This window comes from Lissotriton vulgaris, chromosome 1_1, assembly GCF_964263255.1.
Source record: "Lissotriton vulgaris chromosome 1_1, aLisVul1.2, whole genome shotgun sequence".
Classification (NCBI taxonomy): domain Eukaryota; kingdom Metazoa; phylum Chordata; class Amphibia; order Caudata; family Salamandridae; genus Lissotriton; species Lissotriton vulgaris.
The window spans coordinates 999,283,294-999,296,665 of record NC_141685.1 but is presented as its reverse complement, the minus strand read 5'-3'; the positions used below and the strand labels follow the sequence as shown (position 1 = coordinate 999,296,665).

At 42.9% G+C, this 13,372-nt stretch overlaps 1 protein-coding gene across 2 annotated transcripts in view; it reads left to right on the top strand.

The window, feature by feature from the left end:
- ADGRE5 (adhesion G protein-coupled receptor E5) overlaps positions 1-13,372 on the top strand; it is a 168,742-nt gene that overhangs the window by 112,907 nt on the left and 42,463 nt on the right. For both annotated transcript variants that reach the window (XM_086961088.1, XM_086961097.1), the window contains 5 exons: positions 1,636-1,731; positions 7,153-7,333; positions 8,260-8,370; positions 10,037-10,251; positions 12,270-12,434. In XM_086961088.1, coding sequence (XP_086817214.1) covers positions 1,636-1,731; positions 7,153-7,333; positions 8,260-8,370; positions 10,037-10,251; positions 12,270-12,434 — 768 coding nt within the window. The remainder of the gene's footprint in view (positions 1-1,635; positions 1,732-7,152; positions 7,334-8,259; positions 8,371-10,036; positions 10,252-12,269; positions 12,435-13,372) is intronic.

The following is a 13,372-nucleotide window of genomic DNA, read 5'->3' as shown; positions in this document are numbered from 1 at the left end:
TCCAGGGGCGTTCCTGCGACGGAACCCCCCCCCTGCACCGGAACACCTACATGAAACCTGACGCAGGTTTCATGTGGCGCAGGGCCTTACACCGTGATGCATCTCCATAGATGCGTCACGTTGTAAATGCCTCGTAGGGATGCGCCACGTTTACACCGCCTTGCGTGACGCAACAGCGGCGTAAGCGTGGCGCAAGGGCCTCATAAATCTGCCCCAAAGTTGTTTCTTTAAGTTGCAATGAGGCTCCCCTACAAGAGAGTCTCACAGGTTCCCTGAGTCTGACTTCTGACGTTGCAACACCACCTTCCCCCACCTGGTTCTTGTTTTTTCCACCCATCAGTCAGGCTTTTCAAAAATGGTGCTTTCTTTTCCTTTGCCAGCTCTTTTCACTTGACGTTTCTTATTGGGTACAAACACAAAGGTATGGTGCCAACGGGGCCACGCATAACACTCATGATTGCTTTCATGTGGGTTTTGGAAAGCACCAAGCCCTTCTCAGGAGCTGCCTAAGATACATGTATGTTTCATGTTTTGGGACTCTTCAGACGGTGAATGTTTGTCCTGTAAATGCCAGAGTTCATCTCTTGTCTCTGATAGCCATCGCCTGTCAATGACAATGAAGGGACCAGCTTTGAAGGTCTGAATCACCAACATAATGCCAAGTGTAGTATGTCCCTTGTTGAGGCGCAGTACTTTGGGTATCTGGGGGGAAAGGGGCACAGGGATAAGTAGACGGAAAATGCGATAGGAGGAATTTCTGTATTTACTTCATCACTTTTTAGGTGGTTGATCTCCAGCATTTCTGGGAAAATAGGTAGGTTTTCAGACGTCCTAATTAGTGGTGGGGTGCACACAGAGGAGTAGCAGTGACATTGAATGACTGGTCATGACTCCACACATGTTTCAAAGAGCTATGGTCCTGATGTACAAATCCATTTTGCAGCCAGAGAATAATAGGGTTTGCAACAGCAAAATATTTTTTATAATGTACTAAATTCCTTTACCAATTCAGCAAAGCTTTTCTGAATCCCTATCGTGGCTTTGAGACTCATTCCTTTAAATACTGGGTAGCATGACATCAACTTACCCTCCATTTGCAATTCCCAGTGAGTTGCATCAAACATTGTAACTGCAGTTGAAGTTGCAAAACATTGATCACTTACACTTCAAAGGAGGTGGCAACTGATTCTCAAAGGGCAAGCTGGCCCTTGCTCTTTGGGAACTGTACCAAACAGGCCACTCTCTGCTCAACCCCCAAGCCCCTAAATCTGAAAACCATGTTTCCTATTTGGAAAAGCAAAATCAGGGACTGTGATCTGCTCTTCCTTGCAGCTCTTCACGCCTGTGTAAGTAGCCAATCACACCGCGTCGCATGTTGTGACATGCCTAATTAATATTCATCAGGCTGGCCAAACTCGAAAAGCCTGTGATGCAACACACCCTATGGGAATATATAAGTCACATTGTAAAAATTAAACATAGATTGGAAAATGTCAGTGAGCATTTTGCACCTACAATTGCATTCTGCCTTTTTATAATCAGGCCCCGACATATCAAGCAACTTTTAACATGAAACAAATATCTTCATCTGCAGAGATTGACCACTATAATGTCTCCAGCTCTTTTCTTTTTCAGGCCCTCCTGTGTGAGCTTGCTGATATCATTGCATCCGTCGAACCAGTGTGCGGCGCATTAAAGGACCAAGAGAGTAAGAGCTCGGCCGCAGTGCAGGTGAATGCGATTCCCACTCTGTGCCTTCAAGCTAGCATAGCTCGTTGACTCGCTGCCACCTCAGACACAAAGCGATACAGTAATGCTAAGACACTGTCGCTGGCTTCCTCATTCATTTAGTGAATTGCCGCCACTAGCTCAATAAATTGAAAGAGCCACTGTAAGGCTAGTACCCTGCTGCTTGTTAGCCAAGTTTTTCTATTAATTAATTAATGTATTTATTTATTTTGGGGGGTTATAACCCATTGCACTACATAGTTGCTCACTCACTGATCTAGGAGGAATGGGGCATTAAGATACAAGCCCTATTGGCAGCTCTCTTGCTCTGTATGCCAAAAGCAATCAATTCACATATTCTATAGGATTGCCCTACAAGTGCTTCTTCATTGATGATCGCAAATGATTTGGTTCTTCTTGCAGCAGTAAGTTAGCTGTGGAGGTAATCAGCCGTCAGCATCTGACCTTGCATACAAAGCGCTACAGGAAGGCTAAGATACTGCTGCTTGCCACCACATTCATTAGCTGGGTGGCTTTGCTAATTCCACAAGTAATTAAAACAGCAGCAACGCTGCCCTTACAATGTCCCTTTGTAGATTTTTCCTACAACTAGATTCATCCAGTAAAGCCTGATAGGGTAACCGTGATGTGCACTTTAGATTTCGAAATTATCTTTTAAAGAAAATAACTGTTTGTTACTTAAGAAATCTTATCATGTGAATATTTATTTTATTTGTGTTGATCTATTTATTTATTTATTTATTTATTTATTTATTTAAAGAGTTTTATATAGCGCTGGCTAGACCCGAAGGTATCAGAGCGCTTTACATGAGAATCAACAATGTAACAGAAAAAGATCAACAATTACATAATACATAAAAAAATAGGCAATACAATTAGGAGAGGAGAGAGAAAAGTAGTGGATGGGGCAGGGGAGGTGAGAAAGGGAGGATGAGGGAAGAGACGACAGGTGTGTTATGGTCTCAACAATGTTGCAAAAGCTTGCCTTTCAGTGGCTAAGTTTTAAGGGCCCATCCGTTGATCACCTGTGGCAGACGCTCTGAGAATGGGTCACCCCGGATGTAGGGTGTGGTGGTTAAGCCCCACAAGCAAACATTCTGTAAAACCTATTCCCTTTTTCAAAATCCAACACTGGCTGACAGGCAAATAAAATAAAATAAGAATGCCTAAAGTTCAGCATGTCCCAGGTGGAAGGAAGAAAGCACCCTGGGCACAGACGCCTCCTTTCTCTTCTCCCATACTTTCCCTATATATATTTATTTTACTCTTTGCTTTACAGTGGCCTACATTTCTCCTCCCAAACCCTGTGCGCCGATCAGGCTGTTGGTATAGTGATTAAACAGTGGGTGTTGTACCATCGTTTTAATCCTAGCTTTTTTTTTTGTTTACACTTGTTTATTGTTATTTCTCAAAGATTTTTTTAACAAAACATAACATAATAGCCCGTATACATATTATGCATCCCCAATCACCAAAGATCATTGCATATTACAGTGTATGCATCAACATGATACACTCTCAGTGCCGTCGCTAGTTTGCAATTCTAATGCATGTCCAGGTGATGGTCTGGCCCATGAGCTCACAAAAGGCGTATGAGAAAGAGGGGAGGAGGACTATATAGAGGTAGACAAAAAGAAAATCTCTGCCGTCATTTATAGTATACAATTGTACTGGATGGCAATACGTCCATATGTCAATATGATGGCAATATGTCCATCACGTCCACACAAATTAAGGGTCATATCTGCCCAGGTTTTGGATCAGCCAACCCATCTACATAATAAGAAACAGTTGTACGCGCCCTTGTCTGCACATCTGATGTGCATTTTTAAGTGTCTGGGGTTATCAGCAGCCAGGCGTGCAGTGTCTGCGCCCTAGTGGGCCTAATGGGGCGCCATTTGCGGTGCTATGTGTTCATTCTCGCTTGTTGCCGCGTCAGTATTATCTGGATCTTGCTAGTCTGCCATCCGAAAATCCAGCAATTATTGATCCCACACAGGTGCTAACGGCTGCTTACGTAGCCCAATTGCATCCTCGCTGTGGAGTGTGACACTCTCCGCCTGTGCCCAGCACAGAAGGGAGCGATACCAGGCCTTAGCTACTGGGGGATAGGGCGATTTCCAGCGGCGCGTGTGCAATCGCTTAGCCACTATGAGGCCTGAGTCTGTATATCTGGACGTCACCTTATGCTTCTCAGACCTGTGCTAAAGCCCCAGGATGTACACCACCCATGTCCAATCCAGACCGTTTTAAACCTAGCTTATGGCTTGCAATGTTCGTACTTGTTTACAGTGTGCTTTTACACCCACTCAATGAAGCAAACCAAACCATGGGAGACTCAACGTAACAAAGAGTTATTACTCAATATAGATGATTCTCCATAGATTGGAGATTATGAGGAAGCGGTAGGTGGCAAGAGTGAAAAAGACATCCCTCGCTTGCACTGCCGAAGGAAGTGAAAAACACTCAGAATTCAGTGCTACATGAATAGAAAGGATTGTGTAGTATATGTTTTAGATCACGCCCTTTCGAAACTGCAGGGAGGCTATGAGCACTACCTGCAAGGTGATGCACAGCACCTTTAAAAGAAGCCGCTGCCACACCCGCAACCAGAAAAGGGATTGATTAAGAGGTGCGGCAACACAGAGTTGTGACAGTCAAACAAAGGAGGGATCATTATATTTTGAGATACCCAGAGTTGGGATGTTCATTTCTATAATCCAAAAAGAAATAATATAGCTCCATTAACTACAGAAAATTTGCCCACAAATATATGACATGTTAGATTGTCTTCAATATCTGGAACTGATGGAAACATGATGCAGAAACAGTTGTGGCTTGAGAAAATGGACATTAGTCCTCACACCCAGGTATTTTTGCTCATGCTGCAGGAATGGGGTATCATCCCAGTTCCTATGTCCTAAATGCATGTCCCCATAAAACCTCTTCGCAGTCCACCACCATCACCTGTATCTTGACAGGATTCAGTCGGTGATTGACATTCAGTCACCGATTGCCAGAATACAAGGAATAGAACGAGATCTGAAGGGTAGCTGATTGCCATCACTGTATGGTCACAATGGAAACAATGGGATGGGTGAGCTGGGCCAAAGACTAAACATACACAATAAACATGATCGGTGAGAGACGAGCCATGGGGGGGGACCCTATTTTGGGGTTGACGTAGCTCTGTGCGCAACAGTAGAAAAGGAGACAAGTATTTTTGGTTCTGAAGAAAAGAGTGCATCAAAGTTGGTCCTCGTTCCATCTGACAGATTTTCTGTTGGGTGAGCTACCCGGACAGACCGGTTTAAGGGGCCATGGGTTGGACCTGCTTCATTTCAAGACTTAACTCACCATGCTCTTGAGATGGATGGCATCTATAGAGCAAGTTGGAAAATCTATTACGATAATATAATTTTCTAACTTCTTTTATATTCAGAATGAAATACAACTGAAAGTGTGATACCAAAATCCAAGTTCTTTGCAATTCTGTTTCTAACATCTTGTGTTAAGTCTTCTTGCCCATTAGAACATCACATTTAACCAACACAGCAACACTTCATCAGAGCTGTGCACAGCTACATTTTTGGCTATGAGATCAACGAGGTGGGCCTAGCTCATTACATAGTGGGTAGTTATTAATTGGTATTATTACTCTTTAAATGTGCCCCCTTTGTACGATCAACTAAATCAGTGGCATGTGTTTCCGCCTCAAATACATTATGGATCGTCTATTAAACCTTCGGTTAACCTATCTAGATTACTCAGTCTGGTAAATGCAATTGCAGCTTCAAGTAAAGTGCACCTATTAGTAAATGCTACAAGCAAATAAAACATGTTGTGAGGACACTCCCTTTTTTGCTGTTTTCAGTGGGAATGAAAAGTAAGGTGACATCCCAGTAGCTTATACCAGGGAAGGAAGATTTAGATCAGCTGGTAGGGGAGGGGAGAGTTGTCCACTATGCGCTTGAGTGTAGCTAGTGGAATTCCTTCTGTTATTTTTAGCAACGTAGCCCCTCTCCTCAGATTGCAGAGGAAAATCTACTGTATTGGAAGTACTCTGCAAGGCCAGCAGCGGTTTTCCTGCCAAAGTAGCCTACATGTTGTCAGAAGAGCCCAGTGATGCAGAATTCTCCAAGAGAAAACCTATCTATATCCATCCCTGCTGGCTGTATTGCTGGCACTGTGTGTGGGCCCTGCAAATATACCCCAAAGTGCCCACATATGAGCCTTTAGTGTTCCCCCAACCATGTCAACGACACTAGACTTAGCATTTTCTGAGAGTCTACTACTACTTCCATGGCAGTCATTCACTGAGCTAACTTCACCAGACACAGAGACCCAGTGTCCTGCTCTAGACCTCTCAGCATAGAACGGCGTTACCTGTAAGCGACAACTCCAGAGTAAGCAGAGCAGACAAGTCTCACCTCTGTTGCCTCCACCTCAGCATGTCCTTCATGTATTCACTTTCATGCACAGCCCATCAAGGCAATGAGATAGACATGTTAACATGTAGAGTCTTCCTAGCCAGTCATAAAGACTTCTTTCTACCTGTGAAGAAAGGCTACTGATGCAATGGTGTAGCCCTGTCGGCAAACTGTCACTCCTTCATTAGGGCAATGCGGAAGGCAACATGCTTAAATGTGCTTATTCATTTAAGGTTCTGTCACTCCACACACTCCGCTTGAAGTCTGCAGACTCCATGCCATGCTACTGCTATAAGCGAACATTAGGGTAGCCATACACTGGAGGAAACCAAATGCCTCTTCGGTAAAGGCCGGGATATTGGACGTCGCCCTCTGTCAAGACCAGCTGTCCACATTCGGGGAATTAATGCCTACTGCTTCCGGCCCCAGAGATATCGGGAGTCTGTTCCTAGTGTGCGAACGCGCTCACAATTCAGATGACCCTGGCTCAATCACACTGTCTGGTAGGGGTATAAAACACATGTCCAGCCCCGGGAATACGACATGGACCCCAGCACACACCTACTCCGTTTGGGAATATGTTAATATCATGGTAATATCGTGGCTATGAAACGTATTGGGTGTCCACAGTCGCACCAACACACTATATGCCTGCACTCCCGCTGGGAAATTGTCAAGAAATCCCTACATTGATATGTGGTTGTCGCCCTTTTACCTGATTTTTTTTGTTTAGTGCTGTTAACAGATCATCATTTGCAACATGATACATGATGCTCCAATATTGATTCCCGAGAATCTGTTTGTATTATTTCTAAATGCCAATAAACACATAAAAAATATGTTCTGTCACTCCTCAATATTCTGCTTCCTGTAGTTTGAATGAAGCCTGCAGTCCAGCACGTGGTAAGCCACGGCGGTGCATCTACGCGACCATGTCACGGACGTTTATTAACTCTTGAAATGTATTTGTCAGAAATTGTTGGATGCTACTGAGAGACTCCTGAAGAAGCCAGAATGGAGGAATACGGAGCAGATGACCATCAAAGCAAGACATCAGATGGCCACCGAAATGCTCCAGAGCATCGAGTTAGCCTTGAAAAACTTGGCATTGGTTCTGCCACAAGAGATATCGTTACCTTCAAATAACGGATCATGTGAGTGTTAAGAAGATTATGGAGAAATTGGATCATTGTAAATCATTTAAAGAAGCGTACCACTAGATTCCTTAATTTTTTCCGATGAGTTGGGTGTAACAGAATGACAGAAGGAAATTAAAGGACTGCGGTGACCCAGAGACTCAATAGCAAATGGTTTGATGAGTTTGTGAACCGCTGCGCATAGCGAACATTATTCACTCTACTCTACCCATGAGAAATCGGCTGAGGACATTTTCATACATTAGTGTTTCATCATAGATTGGCTCATATACGTTGCAGTGTATATATTGTTGTTTTTTCTACTACAGTGCAAAGAATAATATTCACACTATATCATGGCAATGCAAAATGACATTCAACAGTTAATAGTATGACTTGGGATGGCACAACAATTAGAACTATTCTAAATTCACATGTGAATGTGGCCTAGAGATAAATTCACTGGGGTGTTCCTGGATGCAACACATGAAGAAGTAGTTTGCCGTCAAGCATGTTAAATACGTCTAGCTGGCTCAACAAAGTATACCTTGAGAATTAATATAGGCCTACCATGGCTAACCTTAGAAACACTGGTACATTCTCGTTAGCGAGCTCCTCAGCTTTCATTAATTTCTCCAACAATCTTTTGTTTGGCTGAGAGTTAGTCATTTAGTAAGTCTGGAAATTCAGTGTTGCAGAGAGTTTCTTTAATGTAGTCGTTTATTTAAATGTTTTTGGTTAGCCAAGTTAAGAAAACCACCACCTATGCACATGGCTTTCTTATCACGGAAAGGAAGAAGGGACTTACTTGAGTTTAAGACGATTGTACATGGGTGGTGCTTAAGTGCCATATTATGATGAATGGATGGACAGCAATCCAGCTATAAACCATGATACATGTCTTAATGCACAGGCATCTCATGTTTTCTTTTCTTTGTTTACAGTTGTGAAGGTCTGGAAAAGCAGCGACAGAAAGAAAGAAAATATCAGCCTTCTGGGAAGTAGGACTCAGATGACCTTGAACCGGAGAGCCGCAGGAGGTGAAGGGAACGAAGGTGACAACTGACAAAACAATGAACTCTGCTGCATTCTCACTTGATCATATAGCATTTTTATCAGGATAGGGAGATGTTAGAATCATATCACAAGAGCATTTCAGTTTGTGCATAGATATCACCTTATTTCTGCAACATGTGGAAAAATTCCACGTCTATATGGCGCAAGTATCCATAACTTGAAGCGAAATTTAGCACACTGTCATGCTGGGGTTCTTGTATGAATATGGAGATGCTGAGCTGTGACTATTGCTAGGGAAAGCCTCAAATGTTCAGGAAAACAGAAGCACTCCTGCTAATTAACAAACCTGCGTAGTACCGCTGGGAGTGGATTGGGAGGAATTTCTCTAGGGCGTGGAAGTCATTACGTTTAGTCCAAGCAAGAGTAGTCTTGTTTAACCCACAGTGATTTTCTTTTCAAAGAAATCCATGCCACTCTTGAGGTACAAGTGTCAGTAATTCTGAAACATTATTTCAGAGAGAACACAATTCAACTTCTGTCCATAAGGCAGGGCAGCAGGGTTGATCGGGGTACAAATGCCGGCACCACCGACAGAATGCGTAACAGGCAGAGAAGCAATTGCCATATGGAAGAAATAAGGGTGGACAAAGGTACCAGTGGCTGTGCCACAAAGAGGCAGTTGACCTCAGTGTAAATGTCCTTAATGCGGACCGAACCTTCGATTGGGGCAAAAGATTGGACTTGAGACAGACAAGGTAACTGAGAAGCACATGTCCATACTACAGAGAGAATGGCTAGTCGAGGTACAGTTGCTCCAAGTAACTGATGAGAAAAGCAACCACTGCTGGGTCACCACAAAACACTTCAACGGGTCACAGTGAAGCCCCAACCTCGCTCTTCTTATCCACGTCGTTCTTTTAGTGTGATCATATGTCCACCATAGTTAAAGTTACAGTGAAATCTGTTTGGACCAAATTACTTTTTAGATCTTGCAGTAAAGGTAACTATAAAACTTTATAAATAAATAAATAAATAAATAGAGACTCCTGGTATCCACCTATGGGGACCTGTTGAATTGGTGCAGGGTTTCATGGTAAACAACAGATTAAGTCATTGTAAATGCAGATGCAGGGGAGGAGAGAGTGCAACACCCTCGTGGGTGGACCTTCTGGGGGAGTGTTTGTGAGTGGGTACAGCGCCATCATATCAGGGGCCTCATCAAAAATACTGTCCTACACGTAAAACACACCTCTAGGAGCTTGACACCTATTACCTCTTGTACATAATGCACATATATGTGCCTTTTGTGTGACGAAATCTATAACAGGTTGAAAGAGTTTTTCCTTGTGGTGGAAATGTCAGCCTGATCCAAGCAGGTCATTAAGCCACAAATGTTCGTCCAAGCTCAAATACACTGACAACTCTTGTTACCAAAGTGTGGTGATAAATGAGGTGAGTAGAAAATAACAGGTTTCAAAAATGCATGTTCTAGCCCGTTGCTTACTCTAAAGACCCTCGAGTATTCTACTGATGAGGTGAAGACTGGGACAATGAAATGTAATACTACATGGGGAAATACATTATTTTTATTGCACAGTAAAGCATTTAAAAATCCTAAGTATTTTGACAGATGTTGCCAGAAAAAGTGTCTAATGATCCTACCTTCAAGTTGGTCTCATTACAAGAACAATATTTTTTTTGTAGGACTTGTGATTGTGGGGCTGTTTTCCTTCCACAACATGCGCACATTGTTGTCCGAGGCGACTTTCATCGAAGGGAGACAAGAGAGTCTAAGCCATCCGCAGAAGGAAGACTTGACGTACGATGTGATCTCAGAAGTAGTAACTGCCTTTGTGAGCAATGATAAGCCGTACAACTTGAAGACACCCGTTAAGTTCTCTTTTGAAATTGAGAAACAGGTATGTCCTGAAGACTTTGTCAGTGAGTAAAAGATTGTACCAATAATCTTGGGCGTTTTATATCCCAAACTTCAAAGCTAAACGCCCACCTTTGCTGTATTAGCAGAATTTCCTATTATCTCGTGGTTTTCACTTTATCCATCTACGAAGAATATGGGCAGAGTGCATCTGGTGAGATTCAAACCTGTCACCTTAAGGATATAGAGAGATCTGTGCAGGAGATATATTTTTACCAGTGTAATCAGTCAACACAGGCTTCCTAAGGTTGTATGTCTTGTTATTGAGTGCAAAAATATCGAACTACAGAAATACTGTGACCAAACAATGAACTACCACAATATTGTGACAGTAACTGCATACAGGTAAGTATATATTTATAATTCTTAGCTCCCAATCTAACTACCTTGAATTGTAAGGTAACAATATGTTGAGTTAAGTAAAACAACTCTATACTTACATATACTTATCATGGCAATATTTGACAGTCGGTACTCTGGTCACAATATTATTGCAGTTCTTCTCAGTATTGAGAAAACCTAAGATACTGTGTGCTACTAAATCCGGAACATGTTGCTTGGGATCAGTTAACATGTGTCACCTCCTATACTATGGGCCACCTTGACGAACTATACAAATTCTGCGAAGGGTTTTGGATAGGCAGGATAGTGGTGCTCAGGCTGGTTAGCAGTAGAGTGTAAAAGAAAAGAACAAGTACTTTGCGGTGCAACCAGGTCAGGGGAAGACCCAAACCCCCCCAGAATATTATGTGAGTGGAGGACCAGTTAGAAACAATTCCTGGGCACACGTACAAGGATGTAACGTTATTCATAAAGTCAAGTGCACAAGATAGTGCTTGATTAACGAGAAATTACAGAGGTCGACACCGGTAGTTTTATGTGATAGATGATGTTTTATGCAAACTTAGTTTGTTAAATGAATGCACCTTGACGGACTACCTGACACCAAATTTAGAGACAATTGCTTATCCAGTGGTGATGCTGTACCTTAGAGGATCCACTGTAAGAGCAGTTCCTCTGAAGGTACTAGGCGTTTGGTGAAGGCTGCTGTCAGTTTTGACGGCTGTCCACCAAACGTTTTGTTTTTTGAAAAAACAACTTCCAAAGATGGAGTATATATTTTTTTAAAACAATTCAATAATGCCCCCACACCCTGGGAGTTTCCTCCTATGTGTTGGGGGTAATTTTGTTTTTCTGTCTATGACTTCCACGGTGTTCCTGCCGTTGACAGTGAGACAGCACATGGTCAGCCATAAATAGAGCGGGTTGCCTGATGACTTTACTCTGAAGGCCCCATCTCAAACAGGCAAATGGAATATGTTTCCTGCAGCAGAGCCTATATGGGCACCACTGTTGGAAAACTGGCATTACATTTGACTCAGAATTGGCATTGCTGACAGAGTACACATTTGTGACTGAGTACCCTGTCCGACAAACTCTAAATTTGGCCCTATGTATTTGCTACTGTTATTTTAATCAGGTGTGTCTTACACAAAGATGATGCCTTCTTCACACCCTCTGTTAACACATCTTACCAACATCAGATAGTTCATAACCGAAGTATGACTTATTTTGTACCAAACGTGGACAGATAACTCCATACATAATCACCCTGCCTTTGTTGACTCCTATTTTCCAGCCAGGATCTGCCCAGCTTCTCAAGAGATCAGTTTATTAAAGTTGATATCCCCTGATGCCCTGTAGCGAGCAAAATGCATTTACTTTTTAATTTACTGTGCAAAATGTAACTTACGCCAAACCCTAGTAAGAGACACCCTTAACACCAAATGTGTTACATTATTACCCTGTGTTGCTCTCCACTCCTCTGAGGAATGGGGAACTGTAGATCATGTTTAGTTTGCTGCCCCCCTCAGATTGTAGAGGTAACTTGTACAACTGCATACTTTCTTGGGAATGGGACGCCTGGGGACTAGTATTAAGCACATGTTTGCAGCTTTGCGGAATGCATACACTTTCTATTAATTCCATTTCATTCAACAGGCGGAAAAGACAGATGCTATTTGCTCATACCGTAAGATCGTTGGGAACACAAGCTTTTGGTCTACAGAGGGCTGTAACCTCACTGACTCCAACGGGCAGCGAATCACCTGCGAGTGTAATCACCTGAGCAGCTTTGCGGTACTGATGGCAATGTATCCTGTTAAGGTAGGTCAGCAGGCCATGAACCGGGCCATTGCACCTGGATTTCCCAGCAGGAATGTATGAGAGTTATCAAGGAAGCAGAAAGCCCAATAGCTGCTAGTCTATGCCTGGGCGTAGCCCGTAAAACTGCTGGTCAAGTCTGTCTGCATTTGAAGATTGGCGGGTACAACAGATGTCGATTCTTCTAGTGAATCTCACGAAATGCAGACAGAGGCCAGGAGTACTTGGTTGAATGTTAAGACATTTCAGAAAAACCTGTTGCAGGTCATAACAAGACCTTTTCAGATATGTCATAATAATGTATTTGTGTTTTCACTGTTGCTTGTATTGCTATTTGTATAAAACACATTTTTTCATTCCTGGGGCATCACAACACATTACGAAATAAATTGCAAGGACTGCTCATTAGTGTTTTGTTAGCAGTAGAGAACTGAGTGATATGGAGGGAATTAGGGTCACAGATGTCAGGGTGGTTGAATAGGTGTTCTACAGCCTAGGGACACTAAGCTTAGAAGGTTGTCTTTGCTCTTCTTACCATCGCCAAGATTAGCTTGAGATGAAGAGCAAGCTGTGACAAGCTCTAGATTTGGGATCCTTGGAACAGCAGGAACACCCCCGCAAACCACTTGCACTTGAGTGATGATTCGAACTATACCAAGGATCCATACTTTTGGAACTCCCATCTGGGTGCACTCCACCTTGAACCAAACCGTCCCAAGGTAAGATCACTGAGAAGCAGTTATTGTTTAGGCAGCCATCATTAGGAGTTTGGTCAGAATGGTGAGGCAGGCGGTGGACAGTGTTCCATCAAAGGTCTTGTGGGTCATTCAGATCATCTTCTGTACACAGCAATGTTCTTAGTGTGCAGAATTTTGATGGAGAGGTGAGCGTGAATTTGACTGTAGTTGGATCAATGGGACGGCACTACTGTTAGAGCCAGT